The sequence below is a fragment of the Clinocottus analis genome, unplaced genomic scaffold, assembly GCF_023055335.1.
Source record: "Clinocottus analis isolate CAN_PGR_092001 unplaced genomic scaffold, fCliAna1.0.p SCAF_3, whole genome shotgun sequence".
Taxonomy (NCBI): domain Eukaryota; kingdom Metazoa; phylum Chordata; class Actinopteri; order Perciformes; family Cottidae; genus Clinocottus; species Clinocottus analis.
This window is the reverse complement of record NW_027176042.1, coordinates 17,255,574-17,282,990: the sequence shown is the minus strand read 5'-3', so window position 1 is coordinate 17,282,990 and position 27,417 is coordinate 17,255,574. Positions and strand designations below refer to the sequence as shown.

The 27,417-nt window shown below is 39.7% G+C and overlaps 1 protein-coding gene across 4 annotated transcripts; it reads right to left on the bottom strand.

The window, feature by feature from the left end:
* Positions 1 to 1,088: 1,088 nt before the first annotated feature.
* On the bottom strand, positions 1,089 to 27,417 carry LOC137796966 (protein phosphatase 1 regulatory subunit 1A-like). Of its 4 annotated transcripts, none has more exons than XM_068595249.1 (8): positions 27,285 to 27,417; positions 27,023 to 27,114; positions 16,463 to 16,523; positions 8,425 to 8,462; positions 8,212 to 8,275; positions 6,590 to 6,772; positions 4,665 to 4,793; positions 1,089 to 3,506 (listed from the first exon to the last, which is right to left on the bottom strand). In XM_068595249.1, exons 2-8 carry the CDS (start codon positions 27,101 to 27,103, stop codon positions 3,427 to 3,429), a joined length of 636 nt encoding a protein of 211 aa, XP_068451350.1. In that variant the 5' UTR covers positions 27,104 to 27,114; positions 27,285 to 27,417; the 3' UTR covers positions 1,089 to 3,426. The 4 variants fall into 4 exon arrangements, with proteins under 4 accessions (XP_068451350.1, XP_068451351.1, XP_068451352.1 ...); XM_068595250.1 differs by having other exon boundaries at positions 27,023 to 27,110; XM_068595251.1 differs by having other exon boundaries at positions 27,296 to 27,417.

Genomic DNA, 27,417 nt, shown 5'->3' with positions numbered 1-27,417 from the left:
TAAAAACAATACATTTGAAAATGTGTTAATGTTTGTCATATGATTCATTATAACGCTGGCCTTGTTATGGTGATGTAATGTGACTTTTTGTTTTTTAATTAAACCATTTTAAAGGATTTAACGGCAAGGTGAGACCATAATCTTTGATTGAATTGAATCTGCTACCTTGCATCTTTTTTAACAACTATTTTATTCAGCTACACATCTGCTAAATCCATTTCAACAGAATGAATGGCTTTTTTTAGAAAACCCATGACTATAAGATACCAGTAGATTCTTTCTGCACAAAACCCAGTGGACATTTTGACATAAAAGACCAACTCAAGCGACGTCCTAAATGTTTTCTTACAGGCAATCTCTTTTCAAACCACGTGCAAGAATTTAGTCAAACTAAAACAGTTTGGATTTAATGAAGGGCATTAGTGAAAGTCAGAGCATTGATATATAGCACTAAACAACTGTGTTTTCTCCAACAGAGAATGAATTCACTCTCCCGAGCTTCTCTGTGCTTCACTTATGGTGCATCAGAGTGTTTGTGCTCATAGGGTGGTTCCCGATGAAAGAGGCACAGACACAAGGGCAACTGAGATATTTTACTCTCAGGGAATCATGTACCATATCCACCTGCAACATGCCCTTGTAGCACAAATTTGCATTAGAAGTGATCACTCTCACGCAAACAGTGTTGGTGTCACATGCAGCTTAAATTACCAGTTTATTCAAAATTCCAAAATAGTCCTGCGTATGAAAAATGTAAGAGTTTCTATGCTCTTGGCTCTGACATTGAATTATTTATTTGCAGAGCGGCTATTTTTAGTATGTTGTCGACCTCTACGAAACACGTCCACATGTGCAGTGATGTCAAACTTTAACAGGAAGTTTTTGGAGACTTTCCCCAACATATCTCTTTTTTGATGTTTTATTAGTAAAGCAAGTCCTTGTTTAGGTGCTTTAGACATTAAAGACTTTGTTCGGAGGAGATATCATATTGAGTCTATCAAACATATACTTTTGACTTGATTGGATGAACAATTCACAGATAAATACAAAAGAAAAACAGCTAATCACCAATTTAAACATTTTATTATATCAAACAAATTTAGATTACAGATGTAATCATCAATCAATTCAAGTAAAATTGGAACAAAACTTCCCAGAATAAATCCATGTAAAGTACACTATTACCATTCAAAAACAGAACAAACATTACATGGTCCGTAAATATACTGAAGAAGAAAACAAAAGGTTGCACAGGAATGTTTTCATTGTCTTTCTTGTTCATTGTGGTCATTGTTATTGTCAATACTACAGTGGCTTTAGTTTACTGTTTCAGTCTGTTTTACTTTTTTCAGGCATGTCAATTATTAATGTGAGTGTCATGAAACGATTGTCACATAATCTACATAAAAATGCCACTTCAGTGAAACAAATAACAGATGGAATAACATTTAAGAGTGAGATGAAAACTTTATGATGGCCTTCGTTCCTACAAAACTAAAATGAAAAGAAAATGATAGTCATTAACATTGGCGACTAATTGGTGTTTGATTTTATGAAATAAGTTCCCCTATGCAAATTAAAGCACAGTACAGAAAAGTCCCTGTGCATCCAAGGTCATGCAGAAAACTGTTTTGTTACCAATATTTAGATTCCAGAAAAGCATTCAAGTGTTAAAAAAGGAGGGTGCCATTTTTTACATTTTAGTTATCATCAGTGGATTACTGTAACCAGACACATCATTGTTGTTAATAGGGATATTAGCAGTAACTATTTTCTACTTTGCCGTCTAAATCTTTTGTTTATGTATTATTAATTAATTATTAGAAGGAAGAAACATATCAGACATATTTCATTTCCTCTCAGAAGTTAGGGGCACGTTCGTGTAAAGTAGAGGCGTGTCTGTGTTTGATTGACAGCAGCTAGCAGGTGACCTCTGGAGAGACAAAGTAAAAAAGATGCACATGGTAGCCTCCACGTCATGAGCAGACAGCGTGTCGTTAGCAATGGTATTGAAAAGGTAGAGACCACACCAGCATCTAACTGGACATTTGCAGGTAAGCTTACATGCTGCAGCAGAGCAGCTTATTAGCTATGAAGACTAAAATCTGACTTTGCTGAAGCAACTTCCCCTGTGAATGTGTGTTTGCTCATCCAACAAGCTGAATTGCAGGACAAGACGGGTTCGCGTGTGTGAGTTATGCAGGAACGCCGATGTGGTTGTTTAAACATTGGGACTCATGTTGTGGAGCAGGTGTTGCTTTGTCCGTTCGATTGAGGTGGTTACTACTTTATGCAAATATGATATAAAATGAAGACCAGAGCAGTTTTGAAATACATGTATAAAAGGTTTCTGTTTTTTTCATTTATTTTTTTCAAAGTTAAGCACAAGACAAGTAATTGGTTGCGTAATGCTGTTAGGGCTACAACTAGCGGTTCTTTCAGCAAATAACCTGCTGATTATTTTCCTGATAAATTTGTCTATAAAATGTCAGAAAACAGGTAAAAATGTCCCCCAGAGATATTGAGTTTGAGATGACGTTTTCAAATGTCTTGTTTTGTCCGACCAAGAGTTCAAAACCCGAAAATATTGTATTTATAATACTAGATTATATGAAGGAAACCAGCAAATTCTCACACTGGCAAAATTTTAACCAGAGAACTACGGAATTATTCTGAAAACAATAAGCATATTTTTATATTGAATATTAAAATGTTTGCCCATATATGTTCTGTAAAATAAATAACATGACATAATCGTTTTATTTGAGTTGTTCTTTAAATAATTAATTTGTCGCTGTCCAATCCAGGAATTAAAAAAAACAAACTTTAATATAGTTATATAGTTAGTTTAATTTACTTTAAACTGTCGATCAACCCAGATGTGTTACTGACTCAATTAAGTATCAGCATCTAACTCACCTAACTCGAACTGGAATTTAAAAGTGGTTTCAGTCACTGTTATTTATGAGGTACTAATACATTTTATTGCTTTGAGATGGAACAATAATTGAAGGAGTCATGGCACATTAATGATAAAAAACTGTCCATAATGATTGTAGATAGAATATGTGTTGCCTTTGAACAGTAAAGGGGACATTGTGCATGTTGCCTAAGTGGTGATAGTTTATGAAAAGACTTTCTCTCTTTCTCATTGACTAGATAGTAACTCCCACTCTGGTTCATACATACAGTAAGCTAGTTTTAGTTTGGCGTATCATCACAATTACATAATTCTCAGGGGATTTTTATGAGTGTAAATAAGTGTATAAACCTTTGTTCTTGTTCTCGGAGTGGTAACTAAAGCCTGACTGTAGAAGAACTGAGATGCCCTGATGTATCTAAAAAGAGGATTTGCAGACACAATCTTCTGTCATTGTGTTGGGCTGGTTGAGAAGACTGAGCAGCCTTGTGTTTCAGAAGGCCGCTCTATTTTTCTTTCTTCAGGCAGCATTTCTTTGTCTTCTCCTCTGCCGGCTGACTAGCACTGGATGTTGCTGCTTTTGTGTCTGAAAAATATAAACATAACATACTGAGGCAAGATAAAAGAAACAGAAGAGGCTGACTCAGAAGGCTCTGATGGACGCTCGCAGCTGACAAATAGATCATTGTAAACACCATCATTCCACCATAGATGGTTGTCCCTCCAAATGGAGAGAGTCAGATTTATGTTGCTTGTTGTTTAACTATATAGAAAAAAAAAGGTCTACATACATATAACCAATGCAGTGTTCATGTAGCTGGTAATATAAGAGTGATACAGGGCATTTTAAAAGGGTAATGTCTTGTTTTTACTTCTTAAAACCAGAAATTCTAACCCAAGTGTAATGGGGATAGGACACATCGACTGAAATTATTAGCATGTCCAGCTAAGTAGCTTATAGTAAGCTAGTTACTGCAAGTACATCATTAACTAACTAAATTGTATTGTTGGGATACTAGTTTACATTAGAGAAAGCTGAAATTAAAAGAATGAAAGACTAACTGGGAGGATGCGACTCAAGAAATAGTCGAGACACAATCTGCAAGAGAGAAGACACCTCACTCTGTTTGGGTAATAAAAAACACCTGATAGTACAGTGGTGTTACAGAGCAAAGCGTCTTACCTCACAAATGATCCTGGGACATTTTGAACTCGGACGCATCTTATATCAATTTGCATTAAATATTGTCTTTCCATTCATTTAAATATTCTGTCTGAACTCACATTAAGACATAAGTTATGATGAACTACTATGCCTGTGTTTTATATATACACTTGATTTTAATTTACACTAAGCTTTCTGTCATAACAAACTGCATTTTCTTGATTAATATGTCCACGTAGATCAAATGTAGAGAGAAAGAATTTAAGAAATTAAGAAACAAACAAAGAAAAATACAATCTACAGTAATGACAGAACACACACAGTCTCCATTCAGCTGCACAAGGACATGTTTTCCCCTTCAGTATGAGTTGCCTCTCAGGGTATTTCAGCCACAAGAGCACCCTGTGAAGTGTGGATCAAAGCCACTTCACAGATGTCCGTTGACAATCCATGATTACATGACACACAGCCCAGCCTGTTCAACTGTTAATATTTTAATAAACCCTGCCTTGTGAACAGTCGGTGAAGAGCCCCCTGAGGGAAAGGGTTTCTGTGTAAACACGGATCCTTTGACTCTACCTGGTTGTGCGTTGTTTTGCTGCGATGAGGGATCTGCTGCGTTGGCAACGCTGGAACTATCCTCCTCCTCCTTGGAGAGGGGGCATTCAAGTCCTCCAGCAGCTTCTAATAGACTCTCCCTTGAGAACTCTGAAGGGGGCAGAAAGACAAATGGAGGGTGGGTTGAAGGTGAAGTAGAAAAAAAAACAATGCACTTTCCATCACACCGCATGGATAAAAGTACTTTTTTCTATATTCTCTGTTTAATTATGTTCGGGTACAGAACTTCACCATGATAATAATCAATGTCACCTGACATTTACAGCTGCATGTTTTCTAGTAACACTGTGTGAATTCAAAAGGCTGACCTAAAAGTGAAGCCAACCTCCACTGGATTAGTTTTAATGGTGATTGATTTGTTTTCCCAGCTTCCCCTTTGCTCCTTTCATCTGTACTGAGAACATTAATAACAGCTCCTCCATAACATGGGAGCAATCTATAAAAAACGGTCATAGTTTTTGTGGTTGTGTTCAAGTGAATTAAAAGGAAAATAGACAATATTAACTACTAGAACAACAAGAATAGCATATTGTATTCACACAAATGGGACAGATGTTGAATCACTGCGACCTTCGCCCACCAAAATCTAATCAATTCATCCTTGAATCCAGTTGAACGTTTGTGCCAGATTTGCTTCAACTAGCTGAAGGCGTTCCTGAGACATCGCGTTGATGAGAATGAACCGGACGGACAGACAACCCTGACATCATAATGCCTCGGGCGACGGCTGTCGCCGGCGTGGCGGCATGAAAATTACATTTTGGCACTTGAGAAAAGCAGCCCTCATAATGCATTAGTGGTGGGTAATTACTGAGTGTGTACAGTATGTGCTGTACTCAGGAAACCATCCATTCACCTGCCATTAAAGTTAATTATTTGTCCTGAGCTTAAAAGCTGATTCCCGTTTTCTCATCAGCTGTTGAGGTATTTGCCACGCTGGCACTTTGAACCTGGTAAGTGTTTTCATTTCATTAATGGTTTAATTATAGGCTCCTTTTGCAAAGAGTTAGATGAGTATGTCGATACCACTCTTGTGTCTGAATTACATATAAAGCTACAGTATGCAGCCGGTTAGCTTAGCTTAGCATAAAGACTGTACTCAGGGTGATTTCTACCCTGACTCAGTTCGAAGAAAACCAAATCCATCTGAATCCAAAATCCATCTACCATCTATCATGTTACAGCAGATTGTTTTAATCTATACAAACCATGTGAAATAATGGCACACGCATAACAATGCTTTGCCTTGCATGTATAAGAAACGTGACAACATGGGGAATTGTGAGCAAAGGTGTTTATCTCAATCTTTTAGTTTCACTTTTTTTAATTCCTCTCTAACTCCCAAAGCCTATCATTAATTTTACATACACCCCTTCCAGGCATATTTTAGCTTTCTGCCTGATTTTCTGCTTCACGTTATCGCTCCCAATTTTCCCCAATTCTACATCCTTCCTTCATAATAATTGTGATGAAAAAGGACTCGCCTCATCTGCTCTTTTCTCATGGAATCACGCCATCTATTTTTCAGAGGCCACAGCAGTGACCTCCTTATCTTTCCTTCCCTTTTGCATCCTCATGTATCAGTCCTTTCATTCCTTTTCTTTACTTCTTGCCCTTTAAATATTTTGCCATACTCAATTTTGACCCTCTTTATTCTATTTTCTATTTAAGTGGAACATTTAAATTGACAAAAACTCACTTTGCTTCATACCTGATCAGTTTAGATTGTGTGTCGGAAAAATACAAACATATTCTATGGCAAGATACAATGGAATACATTTACAGCTGAGGTTTCATTTTGAAGGACTCTTGTGTTGTAGGTTTTAAAAGAGGTTTGTGTTGCTGAAAAGGCAGACACAATGCACTAGACATTCAGATCAACGTACCCTCCATTTGGCAGCGCAGCTTCTCAAAGGCCTCTGCCGTGGCCTCGTCATCATGTGGGAGCTCCTCTCCGGGGGGAAAGGAGTCGGGGCTGGGCCGGTCCGATAGGCAGCTCTCTGAGGAGCACTCGTCCCCGGCTCCCTGCTGTTGCCTGTACAAGTGATGCTCTACCATGAACTGCAGCTCTGGGAGGAGAGAGAGGTGGGGATAAAAGAGGTGAGAGGGAAGCGGGGAAAATAAAAGTTGGTTGAGAGCGAAGAATCAACAGGGGAAGGAGAGGAAAGATGAGAAGGGAGAGGAGTGGATTGGAAGAAATAGTGTGATTTCCCCCAACAAATCATCGGGGAAAGGTTGGAAGGAGGATGAGCAAGAAAAGTTGATCGAGATGACGGGAACCAATGGGAGAAGAGACGTGGTTTGAGCAGTACACGGGAACGTGAGATGAAGGAAGAGACTCAATGAAATACAGCACTTTAAAAGAATATTGTAGGTTAAACATTCTTAATGAACGAGCAAGATCTGATTAACATCCAGCAGTGTTTGAAGTGAGGGGGCAGGTAAAGATACATCAGAGTTGGGAGATGATTTGTTTAATCATTTTCTTCACTTACCTTCATCCACGGTTTCATTACTCTTAATCGCCTTGCAGTGGGAAACTAAAGCGCACCGATTATCTCCTCTTTCCATTAGGAAGCGACTCATCACACTTGAAGCTATTAAGCTGTGAAACTAATTGAAGAATAAACCTCCAATAGCACTAGCTTGTACTTATCTTCTCATTATCGTTCCCTTGCTTAGGTATCTTTGTTGCAACGTATTCACTATTGTATTGCATAAATCATTACATTATGTATTTGTGTTAAATTGGATGTTGACTTAAATTTCATTGCATTGCAGTGACACAAAAAAGAAGAAAAGTCTTCAGTTGTAGTCAAATGCTGGGTTCTGTGTGTGTATCATCTTCATGTTTTCTTCAGGTGGTCACAGGACCCCTTGTGCCCTAATCTCCCAAAGACACACTTTGAAGCAAAAAAATGGAAATTGGGAGAAACTCTGGTCAGAATAATGAGTCTCAGCTATGACAAGCGCAGCACTGTGTGGCTCCAGGGTTGAAATAGGACACTCAAAGTAGACCAAAGTCCAACTATTAGCTCAGCTCTTTCACCAAGTAAGTTTACGTTGCCAGACATTGGACTTCCTCGACTCGATTGGACATGCTAATAGCTTTGTCACATTAAATGACGTGTTGGAATTTTTTACATTTTGTCTTAAAACCAGACTGATGTTCCCATATGCATTCTTGTATTTTATACTCTCCAAACCTCAGGACAAGGCCTCAACGAGCATAGGCCAACAGATCCTTTGTGGTCTCTTATTGGTGTGTATTGTCATTTAACACAATTACTGCAATACTTTGATGGGAGATGAAGTTTTAATTGTTAATATATGCGAGTTTCAATATACTTGATAATCAGATTATCATATTATCTCTCAGTTAAAAACATATCATTTTAGATGTAAGGACTAGTGATTCAGAAAAACACTTTTCCTGTTGTTTAACGGCTACTGAAAGTGTGATCAGAGACATAAAACATCACACATAAAAGTAGATAACTCACTCTACCTTTCATTGTAGGTGTTCCCTTGGGCCCTTTTCGCCGCTGTCGAGGGGAGTTCAACAAGGCTGCCTGTAATACATCAATGTTTCTTATCAGCTGGGCAGAGAGCCCAAAGATTCAGGACATAGTTTATATACAGATGGAGTCCATTTAAAAAAGAAACTGAATTCCCATAATTACATTTCTCTAGCTTTCTGTAAGAGCATGAATTAAATTACCTTGTACAACTGGTTTGGGAGACGATCTTCATCTATTTCTGCAAGAAAGCAAATTCACAGTTACGTACACAACACACACTACAACAATACAAATATAGGACCTAAAACAAATACGGAATGACCAAGCAAACATTGTGCAGCCTTGTGGCTGTCCATAATAGCAGAGTTGACCTCTTCAGCGTGTCAGTGTACAGTCGCTGCAGTGCTGCTGGCTCTCCAGACACCAGAGTGCATGCAAGGTGACCTCGGGCCAGATGGTTATCTGACACACTGCAAGCCAGCTGCAAGTGTTTGTTCCATCAAGCATGGTTGGTGAAATTGTTTTTATTATTCTCCGCTCTCCTTTTTTTTTAACACTAATCCACTCTCGTCCTCTTCCTGATAGATCCCTGCATGCAGGCAACTGCTGATGATATAAACAGTAAAACCGTGTTTATCCAAAACCCCTTAAGGGAAGTAAGTGTGTAGCATATTAAAGTGTAGTCTGGAGCTGAGGTGATTTACAATGCGTCGGCAGTGTTTTAGGTATATAAAGCTCAAATGATTGCAGTCTAAAGTGAAATACAACAGTCCTGCAATTGTATACCTTCTTGTTATGTTTCTAATATTTTACCATCCTATTTATATAAATGACAGTTGGTTAAATCACAGAAACAGTTCTCTGTATTATGTATACAGTTCAAGAGCATCATAAACACCCTAATAAAGTTGAATCAACACTTCTCTAAAACTGAAGTTTCAACAACAACAAACACATTATAACCTTCATTATGGTTAGGTTTATAGCAGGACTCTCCTGTGTTAGTTTAAGCTGGATGTGACTAATAAACTGGCAGCTGGGTGTATATTACTACAGCAAAAGAAGCTGCAGTGTGTGCATAACCATGGCTTTAGAGATTATTTTTGTTCAGGAAATCTCCAACATGAAACTACACTAACGTGAACCACATGTGGCTCCAACTGGATTAAGATTGATCATCTGGAGTCAATATGTGAAACTGGATTCTGTGCTCACGAAATGAAAAGACTGGAATAGAAACAAAAACGCCGTTGACTGGAGTACAGTACAACCATTAACTGTAATCAATAGTGATTGCGTTGAACACTCATCCACCGTGTTTCCAGCCGAGGAACTTTTTTCTAGGACACCACCTTGTTGCTTGGCAACCTATGCATCCCTAGGCACTAGGAAGGCACCGTGTGTGTGTGTGTGTGTGTGTGTGTCTGTCTGTCTCTGTGCATGCCTGAGTGCGTGCGTGTGCATATATTATTCCTACTTAAAAGTATGCACTAGGTTGCTCAAAATGTCAGTGATGTGCTGGTTTCTTTATTCATTTCTCTCTCTCTCTCTCTCTCTCTCTCTCTCTCTCTCTCTCTCTCTCTCTCTCTCTCTCTCTCTCTCTCTCTCTCTCTCTCTCTCTCTCTCTCTCATTCTTTCTGCAACAAAAACAAAGTTATTCACGAGTGGTGAATAAAAATCTGACACAAAAGCCATAACATTTTATTTCAAGAGGGATTCATCTTTATGCCCTGCGTGTTTATGTTGATGCTTTAATCTGAATCTTATTTTTAGTGTCTTCCAGGAGTTTTAGAAGGTTCATACAAACATCATGGATTTTGTTTCAAATCAAATTCATACATTTTCCATGTAGGAAATATGCAGTCTTGAAATGTTCTTTAAGTTAGAGAGTAAAACCTAAAGATGAAGAAATGCTATTGACAGACAGCTGTCAAACTATGGCAGTCTGAAAATGTAGTTGTATCCCATTGGTGCAATATGAAATATGAAACATTTTATTGAACCATAAAAAAGTTCCACACATGTTTGCAAAAAGAGAAAGTAAATATCTTAAAGACGTATGTAAGTCAAACACATTCCGAAATAGAAAATAATTTCAGTAAAAGGGTTCATATGTGAATGCAATTTTGAGATGTTTTGACTGTGTAGCTTGCGCATGTTTTGTGATCAGTGTAGGCGTAATATTCTATGGCTTCAGCCCACACCTTTTGAGTCCCCGCAAGAATCCATTTTCGACATCCAGATGCATGCTATGAATGCATGACTACGGCACTGCTTTTACTTTTAAGGTGATTTATGTTGGTGCGCGCGCGCTTCCGTAGCCTCACAGACTGCTAGCTTCAGTTGTCAACGAGCAGCGCTGCTCACCTGAAAAAAAAAAAAGCTCTCACACCGTCAGCCTCCGCGTCCAGATTGAAAGTTAATCGCGCATGCGCAGATCACTTTAAATCAGTATCCAGAGCTACCAACCCTCACGGTTTGGCAGTGTAACACACGCCTTTGCATGTTTTCACACGCTCACACGCTCACACAACCAATGTCTCGTGGCAAAAAAAAAAAGAAAATTAAGATTTTGGGCCGAGATGCGTTTGTTCCTTTTCAAACTCCCCGACGATAGATAGCGCTAAGGAGCGCATCTGTAAACCTGTCCGCTGCATGCTCATCATATTTACCCCAAAGAGTCCCGAAGTCAGCAACAGAAGACACAGCTGCGGGAGAAACTCAGGAGGAGCAGAGAGACTGAGGTATCGGGGCTCTCAAGTGTCTCGCGTTGAGCGTGACTGTCACTCATTTCGGTCTTAGTCACGCCCTCCCGCCACACAGCTGTCCAGCAGCAAAATCTCACTCCAAAGTTTATTGAAAAGTTGGCAGCTCTGCACTAGTTTTTTACTTCCTTATTGAATTTGGCACATAATGCGATTAATCAGTTAATTGTTTTCAACGTTGCCCAACCCTCTCTCTCTCTCTCTCTCTCTCTCTCTCTCTCTCTCTCTCTCTCTCTCTCTCTCTCTCTCTCTCTCTCTCTCTATATATATATATATATATAGTGTAGATTGTTAGTAGTAGCAGGAGCATAGCAGCAGTAGTACTATAAAATCTTTCACTCGGCTCAAATGCAGATTCTTTTCTCTGTGTATCGAGGCCATCTGTGCTGCAGAATGAGAAAAAAGGCCAATAAAGAAGGCCGTTCCAGCAGTGATGAGTCTATCACTGCAACTCCCAGCTGACTGGTTGTCTGTCACAAAGCCAGATGGGAACAGAGTCAGTCTTCTGACTCCACTTTATTCCGCCAAGCAGCTCTAATTCAGCTGCCGACTGTAGCTGGTGTCGATTGATATTTCGTGTATTGCATTTGATGAAGAAAAATGAGAAAATAAAAAATAAAAAAACAAGAAAGCGCTTGCACTCTGTCTTCAAACTAAAATAAAAGAAGGTCTTAAAACACAGTCAGTCATGCAATACATATATATATATATATATATATATATATATATATATATATATATATATATATATATATATATATATATATATATATATCTTCCTGCATTGCAACTATATTTATAGTTCAGAATATCTCAAACTGGAAGTTTCAATTCTCGATCAACTAAGTGCAGCGAGAACAAGTGAGATAACGTATTATGTAATGACCTTTTTTAAAACAAAACCTAAAAAGGGGCAGCAACATTTTTTAATTTGATTGATTTTGTGGTGGAGAGAAAGCAGTAAAATCAATGTGTAAAATCAATTAACTTAATTTACAAGAACAATGTTGTCAGGATAATTTTGTCAAAGTTGCCTGACGCAGCACTAATTCACATTTTCTTGAGGAGATGTTCTCTTACAAAGAAACTAAAGCTTGTAGTTTTAGTGTTTTTTACACTCATAGTGCCAGCAGGGCGAGCTGAACATGAGGATATATTTTATCATGTCACAGTTCTCAGATAAAGGGAGAATCTGAAAGATGAAGAAAGTCAAAGTGAAGAACGATTAGTCCTGCAGTTTGCATAAGAAAGACAAGTATAAACCACAATGCTCATTAGCACAGCATGCACACGATATTTGAATATGGTATGGTATAAAGTCATAAACACTGTGCATATGTGGATCCACCCCTTATTCACAATGGCAGTGAATGGAAAATGGACATGAGTGTCATCACTGTAACTTCTGAAAACCCTACTTCCTTTATGTTGCATGTGTGTGTATGTGTAAGATGAGTCAAGACATTTTGCATATTCTTGCTTTGCGATTCATACATTTTCTATGTATGAAGTGCTTCAGGTGGCAGCACTCACTCTGCCACAGATCAGCTGCTGCTGATGCTTGTGGAGATGAAATGATCTCAATTAAAAGGAACTAATTCAACATGATCGTTTTATGTGAGATTTGCGGTTATTTACTCAGCTTTATGTTTAAATTGTAGTTGTCAGGTGCATTTATAGAGTATTATAATATTCTATATCCATTATATAATATAATAATCTCTTATAGTGTCAATATGTGTATCTATTATCCAGTGGCAGTCCCAGAACCTTCTAAGCCTTCTACACAAATACACTACATATATAATAATTATTTTTTGTCTATTAGCTTATTTTCTCATGTCACAGCTGCCTTCTTCTGTTCCTCTGCTCCTCAAGGCCTCTCGTATGGCTTTTTGGGATCTGTTTAACAGCATTTTTAATCAAATCACATTTTCCTTTTTTTTTTATTTATGTAAGATTAGCCTGGTTAAAACACATGGAAGAGGCTTCACGAGACCCTCGACGTGTGATTGGTAACAGGGCCCGTGTGACCATTAACATGCGCTGTGATTGTTTATGTGAGGTTTATGTGTGTCCGGTGAGTGAAATGCTGATTATGTTACTGTTGTTTCACATTTACAGTCGTATTTAATCATAAACTAGCCACAGCGCTGTTGTTGCTGCTGCATCTTGTGGTGCTGGTGCTTCTCCCCGCGGCCTCTCCTTGGTGCGGGGAGAGGTTGTCACCGGCGCAGCTGTTCTGCAATGTCATGTCCGCACTGTGCAGGGTCAGTGTGGCGGTTTTGTTTGTTAGATTTGGACAACATGCATTTTTGTTGACCCGACGGGGTTGGGCTCTCCCTTGCTGTGCTGACCCTCGCCGTGCGCCGCGACCGGCTCTAGGTCGGCTTGGAAAGACTCGGGCCGAAGCTGGCACGCCGGCTCCGGCCGCATGCTTTAGAGCGCCCGTGCCCAGACCTCGCTGCTTCCCGGGGCCGTGGAATATGTGTTTGCTGTGACTTCTCGCCCCGGATGGTGGATGAACTGTATGAATGCGCCAGGTATTGAATGTGTTGTCTGTGACAGTCACTGCAGGGACACTTTTTCCTTCCAGTGCGCCCGTGATGTGGACTATACGGCACTCATTGAAGGCCTAGGTCTAAAACCACAGCCCGGCACTGCAATACCCCTGCCAGGAAGAGTGAGTGTGCACGACACCTTTGCCTATCTTGTCCTCATTGGTGTCTCAATGAGGGTTGACCAATAGTGGGTCGTATTCATTCAATCACACAACACAGCAGTGGTTGTTGCAGACACACCTGATAGAGATCTGCACTCTACTCAGTGTGCCTTTGTAATTTCAAGTGTTTTTACTGTTGCTACATCTGGATAACCTGCTGCTAAGAAAACCATTATCCAGTTTGGGAACAGAGTACATCCATTCATCTATTTCTTTCAAAGGACAAACACTCGAGCACTGCTGTAGCTCTTCATGAAACACAACATACCAAAATCAAAGTTTCTATAACGTTGTATGTACTAAAATGATAGAATTGATTATTCTAGTTTTATCAGACGTTATTTTATCCACCTCAAGTTGTCTATTTCAGACATGAGCGCTCCTCTACAGGAAATATCTAATGTGGCACAGCGTGCATCTCAGCTGGCTGTACTTCTGTTTTGTGTCTGTTCCTCTGATGTGCTATTGGGGTTCACAGTGCACAGGGCAGAACAATCGGCAGAGCATTAAATAATGCAGAGCTCTGTCTGATGTGGGGCACAACATTACTGCACAAGCACAGCTCCCCTCCCTCGTCATCATCATATCTATTCCTCCCCACCCCATTCCCTTCCTCTCTCGCACATCCTCGTTCTTACACACTCATAACTGTAACTGTCTGAATCTCTGGTTGTGTCTCTGTTGGTTTTAAGGTTTTTTTTTAACTTGTTTCTTTTCCGTGGCAAGGCTGTTTATCTCATAAGTTCTCATTTTGATGACACATACACATGTATACACACACATACACACACACACACACACACACACACACACACACACACACACACACACACACACACACACACACACACACACACACAAACGAACAAACACAGATGCAGCTCAGTGTGAAAATATAAATCCATCAAAAGTCACACAATTCTTCTCTAAAATTAGTTTTTACTCCCCAAACATTGTTGAGGGCAAAAATATAGCCAAACATGTTCTGCAGTAGACTGCAATAGATCTATCAATTCCAGAATTGAAACTGGTTTTGTCCCAATTTGTTGAAGAAATATTTAGAAGCTTTGCTTTTATCCCAAGGCGTTTTCACCCTCGTCTTCTGCCATAGAAAACTAACTTGCAATAAAATCTGAATTCAGTTCAAACTTTCTTTTCTGTTATTTACTTTTGTACGGGTAAAGCACAACACAACCAAAGAAACAAACAAAACCCAAACACGTTTAAAACTCATGTAAAATGACAGGTAGCAATATAATATAACGTTGGATAAACAACACGTTTCCTCTTCACCTTTAATCTTAGCTACGTTGTCTCACTTTCTTTCTCCCCCATGCCTTTCACTTCACAAATTATTTCACTAATCGATCGCCTCATAAGTCTCTTCTCTCTCTTTTCTTCTTCTTGCCTCTGATCTATTGAGCAAGGCGAAATGTTCAAGGTTTTCTCTGCTTTTTCATTCAGAGATCAAGGTTGACTCAAAGATACCCTGCACGCGCTCAGTATCCAATTACTAAATGAAAACACAGACACATGTAATTAAACACAGAGACACATTAAGCAAAGAGATCGAATACTTTTTTAATCAGACCCAATTAGAACGACTGTTGTTTCAATATAAAAACACTCAACTCTAAGAGATAACATGCTGTGAGTTAAACAATACAACATTGTCAGTCTCTGCTTGTATCCTCAATGACGCATCAGCTCTTCCTTTAATCCCACGAAACAGAGAATACCACCTTCGGTTTTCTCACTTGGAGAAACTTACACTCACCGCCCTATATTCCCAGCTGATCATCCTTTTAATTTGGGTCACATTACACACTTACACATCGAAGCACAGCAGAGGCAGTGGGGGAGGCGCTGGATGACTCACAGAAGAAGGCAACTCTCCAGAGGAGCACTGTTGTGTTTGATCATTACAATCCCGTGAGAGGACACACACACACACACACACTGCTGTTTTTGTTGCTCTAATGCAGCAGGAAGATTCACGTGGGTGCAAAATGTACTTAAGATACTGCAATACAGCAATCACAATAAGAAATATGAATGCCTGAAGAATATTGTGACGACGCTAACTTGTTATTTTTTGGGGATTTATCTCCCATCTGGGAATAAAAAGCTCAAGGTTAAGATGTTTAGGTGATGTTTAGTTTTGGTTGCCTGTTAGTTGAGCTGCATATGTAGAAGGTTTATCACAATTTAGGTACATTTTGTGTTTGGGCAATTATTTCTTTTGATTATGATACTATTGTACTCTTAAAAGTTATTGATTACATTTGGGAGTACAAACAGGTCAGGTGGGGCAGGAAACATGAGCAGTCCAAGGAACAGACATTTTGTAACAAGCCAACAACAAGGCTGCAAACGCACAAAGCGGTTGAACCTGGCTTGATCAACGCAAAATCCTTTGGTATGACAGAGTCTGAACACCAGAGATGAACGGTTAGTCTACAGCAAAGTGTTGACTAGTAATTTTGATACTTAACTGAAACCTCTAATTTCCACTAACCTGGAAGTTTGGTTTTACTCTGTATGATCATCTTGCCACTTATTCTATTAATGTTCTCCGTCTTCAGTAACTTGGAGAGTACACTTACCAAAAGCAATCTTGGCCAAAATTACAAAGATATGACCCAAGATTTAATAAAACACAATCATCAATGACGTTTCTAGATAAACACAATGACCAAAGTGACAAAAATAGCCTGCGTGTGTGCATGTGTTTGCATTTCAGTGCCTTACCAGGTGAGGATTGATCACTGGATGCCACTAACGTGGCAGGCGTGGGTCTGCGTCTTCTGATCTGAAAAAGTGAGAAAGAAACCATGCATAAACGACTTCTTAAAAACGTTCATTTGAAGGTTGTTCTTGAAGGTCTTTAAGATTGAAGTAAAATATAAAAATCTTGTCTGATGTAATTTCTCACAGGCTATGGCCTCTCATGACATATATTGACTCAACCAATCACAAATGCTAAGCAGTGCACTGAATCGTGTGTCATTGCTCAGCCAATCAGGGAGAGGCGAGCGCTGCTCCCTCAGTGCCAGTCGTCTGGACAACACAGCATCCACTTTCTCTCATGATGCTGGCAGCTCTTGACACAGCCTGTGAGCAATGCTGGATCTCAACAGTGCAGCGAGATCAGCAGGGAAGTCTGCCACCTACTTGCTTCTTGGCTCACGACGAGTGGAGTGTGGCAGCTATGAACCAATTCACCACATTTCACTGGGCTATACAGCAGAGAGTCTAAACCTACGGTACGAGTGTTAGAAGGATCTGCCAGTGGATGTACAAACTGGAGTTACAACCTTTGTTATTTATTTATTTTATTTTATTTCGATAGACACATAACATAGCAAAAATGCTTTTCAATTGAAACTTCCATTGTTTTCTATCCTTTTTTTTTTACACATACAAACATACAACATACCCCTCCCAACCACCCACCCCTCCCACTGGTACACCCACCGAGAGCACAGGAAAATATATACACAGGAATAAATAACCTTTCTTATTTTTAACTGCAAAAACATCGAAGCATCCAATCAGTAAAATATAAGAGAGGGGAAGAGGAGGGGGGGGGCTGCGCTATTGTGATTGGTTGAAAATGAGAGTGCCATGTGATTGGCTAAAGATCGTTCCATATTGAAAACAAACACATTTATGGATCTAAGCACGGCAGGGGAGTCTCAAAAAAAGCCCACACACGTGAAGCCATTCACAAACAAATGCAGTGCGATCTTCACAAATAAATACAAACAAATCCACAATCAAATAGAAAAATCAACACACAAATAAATGCAGAAACATATTTGTGATTTTTCTTTTAACATTTATATAAATCATTGGAATGCATTTGTCAATCCTGTGTGCATGTGTAAATCGAATACATTTGTGAATTGTTCTGTGCGCATTTGTGAAACTGTCTGTGGACATTTGTCATAATTGAGACACACACACGCACGCACGCACGCACGCACACACACACACACACACACACACACACACACACACACACACACACACACACACACACACACACTAATGCACTCCTCACAGAGCTGACAGGGTTGCTGACTAATGTTGGAAGGTGTGCTAGCTCCAGTCCTCCATGCATCTGTTCTAACTGCTGGTTGTGCACTTTTAAAGCTGTGTAGTCTTCTTCAGCCGTGGAGTCTGACCCTGACCTCAGCCTGCACACTGGAGCATCACATTGTATTTTGTGAGACAGTTCAAATAGCTAGTTGTTAAACTCCTTTCACTTGAGATGAGAAACTAATGATCAAAGTGTTGAGCTGTGCTGTGAGTCTGGAAAGCAAAAAGATAGAACTCCTTTTTGTTGCAGGTGCATTCACAGTTGAAAGAAAGAAAACTAAACGACAGAGGAGAATCCGGAAGTGAATCGTTGCCCTTGGATCCAATTTGCAGGTTTGACTTTCAGGCTGTGCGGTGTTGAACAAAATGTGTGAGGAAATAATTATTAAATAACAGAAAACATCACTTTAGACTCTGTTCAATCAAAAATACAGATGTAGCTGGAGAAATGAAATGCAGTAATGAAAACTGAGCAGTCAGTATTATCTCATTAGCCTAGCCTAATTAGGTATTCAGATTGTAAGAGGCTTCATCTTCATTACCATGGAGCAGAGGAGTAGGGGAAGGTTGAGAGAATAAGAAGAGGCATGGAGTGACTGTTCTTCTTTTTAACAAGCAGGCAGCGATTTAATAAAGTGTTTTACACTTTTCCAAGACACGCGAGTCAACCTTTCAGTGTTAACTTTCTGCGGCGCTGCTACTTTCATTTCCATATCCGTCACTGATGTGACTGAACTCCCAGTAAGTCTGTGGTTTGGCTGACATAAAGGTACTGGTAGATTTATCCATGCACAAAATTGAGCCTCCTGTCATTGGAAAGCAATCTAATGCTGAATCGCTCAAGCGACTGATGTACCTTTATCTACCCTCAAGCCGCACAGGAAATGTATCGTAGGAAGTGTGAATCCTTCATAATACAGACGATTCCACTGTTCTCTTCTCTGTCTGCATGTTGGGATGTTCTTTTAAGCAGAGGTCACACTAGTGTGACCTCTGACTCGACTGATGTCAGATGGGGATTGCAGCCGATAAATATTTCAACCATGCAATCTTTGGTTTTACAACTAATTTATCTTTGACAAATGGTGATCATAAAACTAGTTGCATAAACATCTTCCTGGAACCAATGTATAATTGATTCAAAATGTTGTTTCCACAGCACTGAGAAATCTCTGTGATCAGTCAGAAGTTACGGAGCCACATCATAACTTTAAAAAGAGGGTCTGAAAGCGCTCTGGAACTCTATGAGTGTTACAACGCTGTTACTTATGGGTCTCCTGTCAGCTGTTTCCCAATCAAGGTTTAAGAATATAAACTGTGTTTTGCACTCCTGGATTCAAGGTCATTGAACAGTGTGCCTCTTTAGGTCAGGTCAGAAATATCTGTGGGAAGTTTGAAATCATTATGTTAATGTTGATTTTTTCCTGCTCAAATGTTCTCTTTTACAAGTTTTGTTTGAAGGTATAATGATGTGATTTGATTTGCATCTTTCTGTGAAGCACTTTGGGACTCAGGTTTGTATAAAGATGTATTTGTTGTACTTTTGTATATTATAAATCAGTGCACTCATATTTTAGCCTTGTATTTGTGTCTTGTTGTCATTCCAGAAAACTCCCCTCCCGGCCCACAACGAGCCATGGCCGTGTAGAACTGATTATGCCAGAGTCATTGTTATTCTCCTCAGCCGGCAGCAACGAAACAACGAAACAAACTCCCTGATCTTTAGCTCACACAAACGCCAGCGCTTACTGGACAGGCTCTTCCCTCAAACCATCGTGCATGCCTTTCATCAGTCCGTTGAAAATGCAGTTCTGTCACTTCTCACAACAACGAACAAAAACAGCCTTCAAAAAGTGACGGGTGGGCAGGAAAAGCCATGCATGCCTGACGCCCTTGTGTTCGGGGCGGCAGACGAAATACATTTGGCTGGAAAATATAGGTCAGGCCAAGAGACAGCAGGGACAAGGTCCCATTTCATAATGTGAAACAAATTATAAATATGATTTTACACTTGCATTTTGTTGATTTCTGAGTTACTGCTTACTTGTTTGTGGTCTAACAGGCCCCCGTGGGTAAAAAAGTACGTAATAATTGCAAACTCGACTCTCAAATAATTTGATTTCCTTCGGACCTCATTAAAACCCAACCTGTTGAAACCTGCTGAAGTGTAACGCTTCCCCTCTGCCGCCAACTGAACTTGTTTATTAGATGAAGGCAATAAAATACAACCGTTACACTGTCAAGCATTATGTCACATTATACATTCTCTTTCTGTAACACCAATCCTTAGAGATTGAAACCTCTGGGATTTGAACAAAGTAAAAACAAGTGCAGAATTTGAAATTCAGGGCATTTCTATTGCTTTTTAACAGCTCTCAACATGCCGACTGTGCCAACAACGCAAACAACGACAACAATGCTGAATAATCTGACAATGTTTACATAAGGTGAGTGCTACACTTCCACAATGATGTCATCGCTGGGGCGGCGTTATCAGCAGTAATCGCTGTATGAGCACAGTGCCAGGGAATCATGCTCTCATGCACTAACATGCACTGCAAGGGACATGTCATAATGTTGTAAATTTGCATTTCAATTGATGTTTTAACTTATAACAAATGTCAAATGGGATTCACTCTCCAGATTTATTTTGTTTCCAAAAAATAATGAATGAATAAAGATGTGTAACTCCATGTTAGACCTCTTGTAAAAAAAAGAACTCCAACTGGAATTTGGGAGGAATAATGCTGTATAAAAACTATTCACACCAATCACCAGTGTAGAGCAGATAAACATCCATTACATATGCCTATATTTTACAGCTAGAGTCTCCGGGACCCCGAATAGAACTAATGTGTAATCTTCTGAATATGAAATATGGCTTCATCTCAAAATCATGTTTCCAAGCAATTTTTGTAGAATTAGGAAAGTTCATAATGTCAAGCTGATAAAAAAAAAAGTCAAGATCCGAAGATCTCAAGCTGTTTCAGTATATTTAACAATCTCTTGGTATTCGTCCATGTATTGTGTGCACAATGTCTTTATTATGTCAATTTCAGTGGAGGTGAATAAACAGGGTGGAATGAGCTACAACTATTGTTCAGGTTTTATAGCGTGAAACAGATTTGACCGTGGGAACTTTTTTCTTATCGTGGAATAACTAAACTCACAACTAATTGGGGTGGCAGAAGGAGCAAAAAGGTGTATAATTCAAAATGTACTGTCGGGAAATTCTAAGGTGTAAAGCCTTTAACTCATAACCCTGATTTCCCTTGGAGAAAACACTGGTAGGTTTGTAGTATTTGTGCTATCAGAGTTGCCCTGCGACCTTCACCAGAATAATTGCGTTTGCAACAGTCAGTGCCATGAATCAGAACTAGCGAATTCACATTCAGTAAATTGCTGCAAAAATAGAAGATTAAAGAAAACTTTCCCAGCACTTTGTTACTGTGTGGGCCGGACTGGACTGTGACAAATTCAGTCTATTGCACGGACATGGATTTATGTGATTCTCCGTCCTGTCATTTGAAATATGATCTTGGTATTGTTCAGGCTAAAATCAGTGCTCAGCCACTATACATCCTCTCAGATTGTCTCCTACTGCGGTCACGTTTGGCTCTGAATAGAGGGAAATTACTGTATTCACAAGACATTGAAAACCCAGATCACTGACTTCTTTCTTTTATCTAAATGTCAGTCTTTTGCCTCCCTCTCACTTCCTATTGCTCTTTTGTCTTCTCCACTGTAGCATTCCTCTTATCATCTTCTCTTTTGCTGCATATCACACAGCCAGCTGCACTGTGGAGGAGCAGGGGTTGGATTCAAGGCACAAGCTGCAATTTATTCACTGTAAGAACATATTTTTTTACTGAGAATCTGTGCAGAGAATCTAAGAAAGTAAAAAGCAGCAATTTATAATTGAATACAAATCGAGAAGGAGGGCTTAACATAATGTTTTCAATGAAGGCAGGGTGGAAGTTTTCTGCTCAGACGTGTTATTGCAGCAGCTGTGAATATGTTCAAAGAACTGGAAATTTAATCAATGGGTCCGCGATCAAAACTAAACAAAAGAAGTATTTTCCTTTCTAGCAACTGCATATTTTAATAAATTAAAAAATGTCGCTGACAGATTTTATCAGCTGAAGTTGGTAGCTAATTAATCAAATGAAGGCTCTATGAGTTGGTTGAAAGCTCTACCTCCGTTTGACTTTGTCATCTTTCCAGCTGACTCGTTTTTGAAGAAGAACCTTGTAAAAGAGGTAGCTAAGCACTGTGTGCTAAAAGGCTGACAATGCTTCTAAAAGCACATACTATGGACTACATGCTGAGTGTAATAGCATTCAACACACTTTTGTGGGAATAAAGTCACTCAACTGTAATTACCACGTCACTTCCTACTCATAACCATGGTAACCCGTGCTAACCATTGCGCGTTATGAACATTATGGTTTGCAATAACATACGATTGGTTTCATTCTACAGTTTCATACTTAGTATAAAAATAACTTTAAATAGCATGTTAGTGTGGAAAATGAGGTCAAAGCAAATCCCTGGCAGTCCTTGCATTTTTTCTTACCTTTCTTTTAATATAAATTCAGACTCTTTCATAATCCTGTTTGGCTGCTTATCTTACATACTGGTTCATATTTTCACTTTGCAGGCGATGTTTTCACTTTTAACGATGAAATAGAGGCGACGGATTAGAGGATGAGGAGAAATGTAGCTAGCGAATGAAACTCCTTGATCTTGATAATAATGATGAGTTGCTAGTTAGACATGCTATTAATGTTTGCAGTTTAAGCTAACAGACAAACTTTAGTTAAATGTTAGTTAGATGTAAAGACGCTTTAGCGTGTTACGAAATCCAAAGCTCGACAGGACTGCCGTGCTGCTGAGGGGTGTAGCTAAAAGCAGAAAAAGTTACACATTATTATGTACAGAGGAGTCATGAGGCCTAACTTCTGGTTAAAACCATATATTTTCAGTTTAACCGGTCTTGACTTCCTCAATGAGCAAGAGATATGCATGACGTGACAAATATTATCTACTGCACTCAAAATTTATTCTTAGAAAATGGCCTTCCTGAGTCAATACAGAGTATTTATTATGTTTCCTGTCAAGGACAAAGACAGTTTGACACATCCGCATCGGGAATATCAGGGAGGACACCATCAACCCTGAAATTAAAGGACACAACCTCAATATGTCACATTTTATCATCTCATCATCAGATGTCTCAAGCGAAGAGCCCTTCATAGGGCAAAGATTTCAGTTCAATATCAAATTGTCTGTTGGAGGGGGATTAGATTTATTAGATAGGCAGCACAAAGACTGGAAATTGGAAATAAACCCGACAACATCATATATTCAGCAGGACTACCATGCCCTAGAGCTTTTTCGAGCCTTTATTGGCCTTGATTCTGTAGTGTTAAATGAAAAAGTTTGACATTTTGAGACACATGCTTTACATAAACTCTTTCTTGCTGAGAAGATTAATTTGACTCTTACATCTGTGTGTGTAATATAAAAGCAGGATCCAGGACATGGTGAGTTAGCTTAGCATAAAGACTGGAAGCGGAGAAGCTGTTTAAAGATAATATCTGTATACCAGCACCTCTAAAGCTCCAGCTTTCCACTTAATTTGTTTCATCTGTACAAAAACTATGAACAGGTGCACTGACACACTTGTGCCTCGTCGCATCTAGAGAGGATGTGAGCCGGCCTTGCTGTCTCCATTTCAAGTCTTTTTGCTAAACTAAAGAAAAACTAACCATCTCCTTTTTCCAGCTTTCATTTCAACGGACAGATAAGTGATTGTTATTGGTATATATTTCCCAAAATGTCAAACTATTCCGTCAGTCAAACCGTAAAAGAAATGAACAAAACCTTCTTCGACTGGGGAGAAAAATATCTAAAGAAACCCCTATCCTCTGTCACTATCAGGTCTTGGCCTCTTATCGGGGAGAGTCAGTTTGTGCTCCTAAGTACAGCATGAGCCCCAACGTAATGTCATAATGATAACGGAGGAGCACATTGTATTTTTCTGCGCATAGAAGGAGTGGCGTGAGGGTCTGACCTCAGGGAGGCTGTTCTGACTGACAGCGGGTCTCCACAGAGGCTGATTCACTGTGTTGGACAGGTTGCAGAGATCACTGAGCCATGGGTGAGGCCCCTTGGTGTGATATTCATAAGCAAGGTTGTAAACACAAAGACAAGTACATTTTCTTTATACCTGATGGTTTTGCTGTTGTCTATCACACATACATTTAAAACCACTTAAGAACAAGCATGTCATGGTGCCTCAGTCGTCTAAATACAAAAATATATTCTAAAAAATATAAAGTCTCAAAGGCAATCATGCGAGCTTTGGCCATGCTTATTGAGGCCATGAGCTAGAAACTGTTACAGCTAAAAGATTGTTTCTGGTGAAGAAGAGAAGGTAAACCTGGAGGTGCTTAACCTCCTGTATCGACTGGCTGCAGCCGGGGATCGGACGCGTGGCTGCATAAACACAGACTGCCTGACATGCAGTCACAAACAGGGCAGACGTGGAAACCCGAGCAACTTGAATTACATCCGGGTTTTTTTTCGAACGATATACAAAGAAGAAAAAGTGAGAGAAGACACAGAGGCAAACACACTTGTTACAATAGCTCCAAGGGCACCAATTTACAGCCACAGTGTCCTTAATATCAATTACACACGTAATGATGCTTGTTGAAACGGCAACATAATCAAACAACACTGGCACAAACCAATAAGCTTCAGACTTAGATAATCATGCCATTCAACCTCTATGCTCATCTTCTGGCAGTTTTATTAAATTCATAATCCTGACCATTTCAGTCCTGGTTGATTTGCTATTTGATGCCACAGATTGCAGAATTCCCATGCATAACAGGGCTTAATAAAACTATTATCAGTGACAGCTGTACAATGATAGTCATGCAAGTAATAAATGGATATGTTATTATTGAATGAAAATAAATTAAACGGCTAATGCTGAAAATAATGCTGGACATGAAGTATTAGTATTAGTATTAACAACAGGATCTCATCTTTTACATCTAGGATTATTATTTTAAGAGCTAAAAAAGTTGTATTCCAAAATGACTGACATCTTAAGTTCTTCATTTATCATTGAAGAAAACGTTAAGATTTTTTTTTTATCACAGCAAGAATTCTTTTAAACAACTTTTCTATTTGTTGGTCCTTTTACCAGATGAATTGCTTCTATTCTGTGCAACAAAACTCTTTAAGGTAACTTTGATGATGTTTGTCTTTGGCGTGACCTAGGACATGCACACACGTGTAATTGACTGCACTCTACTTAAGTGAGCTTTGTGCAGCGCGTTGGTATTGTGCATGCTGGCTCACTGTCATGGCGCACAGGGACACTTGATGGAAGGGAGCCAGCGTTAATGAAATGTGTTTCACCTGTTTCAAAATGTCTGCTGCGTAAAAGGCCTGTTAGCTGCAGCAGTGATGGTTTCGGTTGCTCCTGTTTAAAAGGGTAAAATAGTATCCTGCACTTTATCCATCCATTAACCTCAACCACTTAAGAGTGTGTTGTGAAGCCGGAGAAAACCTCTGACACGAGGTGAACAACTCCACACAGAAGGGCAGATTGAACCCACGCCCCTCTTGCTGCCGCTACACCGATGTGCTGCCGCCTTACTTCAGGTCTGTCATTAAATTAGAGGACCTTGTTGGATACTGTTTTCATTTTGACATTTAAGTTGGTTCTGTTGTTGTCAATGTTTGTTGTTTATTGTGTCAAAAAGACACATTAAATCCTCCAAACTTGTTTAACCGTAAAATGGGAAAACTGAGGGAACCTTTTACAGGCACTGCGATGTGGATGTCATGTTACCTTGAGATTTACAGTGTTATATACTGACATAACAAAGCAAGAGGCAAATTACTGGGAAAACTTAAGCAAATTATCAATAGTAAAACAATTAGATGGTCTTGTTGAGCTTTAAAACTGCAAACCATTGAAACATTATGTAAAAATGAAGGGAGCATTGAAGCTGTGCTCCTTTCTATGTGAGTGGAAGTTATTTCACTTCCAGGTAGCTCCAGCTGAGGGGGAACCTTCATGCAGAGAGGGACATTATGGAGTATGATGGTTATTAAGGCCTGCACATTCAGTTCCTCACAACTGGGCCTTAAACTGAACTGTTTCATCAAACCAGCAGCTCTAACTCAACTTCAAACCATCCAATGACATGTCCCACAAGGCCAATCTCGCATACACGCGCAGGCACAAAGCGGTCATCCCAACATCCCCTTTCTTACGGTCACAGTGGGAAAAACAATGACCAGCAGAAAGGGAGAGAGCGACATAAACGGGGTGTAGTCAGCCTCATAAATCTTTGCTGGTTTCACTTGGGGCTCATTTGTTATTAATGACCTGTCCATGTTATATTTATAAAAATGAGAAAGTGGGACACATCTTTTCACTATACTCTCTTAAAAACACATTGCACCCATCGGGCTTTTCACTCACAAATAAGAGTTATTTGAGCTTGGTTCTTTCAGTGATGTTGAGTTTACAAGATCCTGAAAAAGGTGATTGATTGCTTTTTACCAAGCTATGCAGCTACAATCTATTATTTATACATGTTTGAGTTTGATCTGATGAAATGATCACATTGCTGATAGCAGATTGATTTAGAATACGTTTATCTGGTGCTTGCAGGCAACTTTTGTCAGTATCTCACTGCTGTGCATTGCCCGCAGCCAAACACTCAAACCAAAGCAGCGGCAAACCCCTGGAGAAGCATCCACACACTGCAACACCCCTCTTTACCACTGATGAGTTACTGTGCCTCAAAGAAGCTGCGAAGAAGGCAACATCTATCTTCATTTCATCATGACGACTTAACCACCGCATTCAAAAGCGATTTCGGCGCAGGGGAGTAATGAGTTACTTAAAATGTGGTTTCTCTAAATCGTCAATCAGACCAGACACATTTTGGACAGCGCACACTGCATCTTTTCATTCCAGTCCAGTTGCTCAGCTTTGTCTGCACCCACTTGCTTTGATGACTGAGTGTGACAAGCATTTACTGATTTCCTTTTAACTCTTCCACATTCATCTAGCGAAAAGTCCAATCATGTCACTGATGCATTATCGGAAACCCCTAAAAGCCTGGCAGTCGTCCCACATCCTTCAAACCACCTCCTCTTCCTCCTGCTCACCTGTTCTGCTGCCTCTGGGTCCAGGTGGGTGTCCAGTAGGGGAACGGTGAACTGTATCTTCCTGGGGCTCCCGGTGTCCATGGTGGCTCTGTCTGTCAAAGAGGAGGACAGGACGAAGAGGAAGAGGAGGAGGAGGGAGAATCCGTAGGAGGAAAGGAGGGGAAAGAGCTCAGTGATGGTGACGCAAAATAAGTGGGCTCCAGCTTAAGAAAAACTAAGATTGCATTATAGTTTCTGTATATTTTCTGTTCTTTTGTTCTACCTTCCACACACTTTTTTCCTGATTTCCCGGCTTACAGTTTGGTACCCTGTTTGTTTCTATCCTCAGCACCTGCTCTAGTCTCTAGTCTCTAACCCGGCTTCACTCTCCTCTCTCCCTCCGTCTCCCCCGGCAC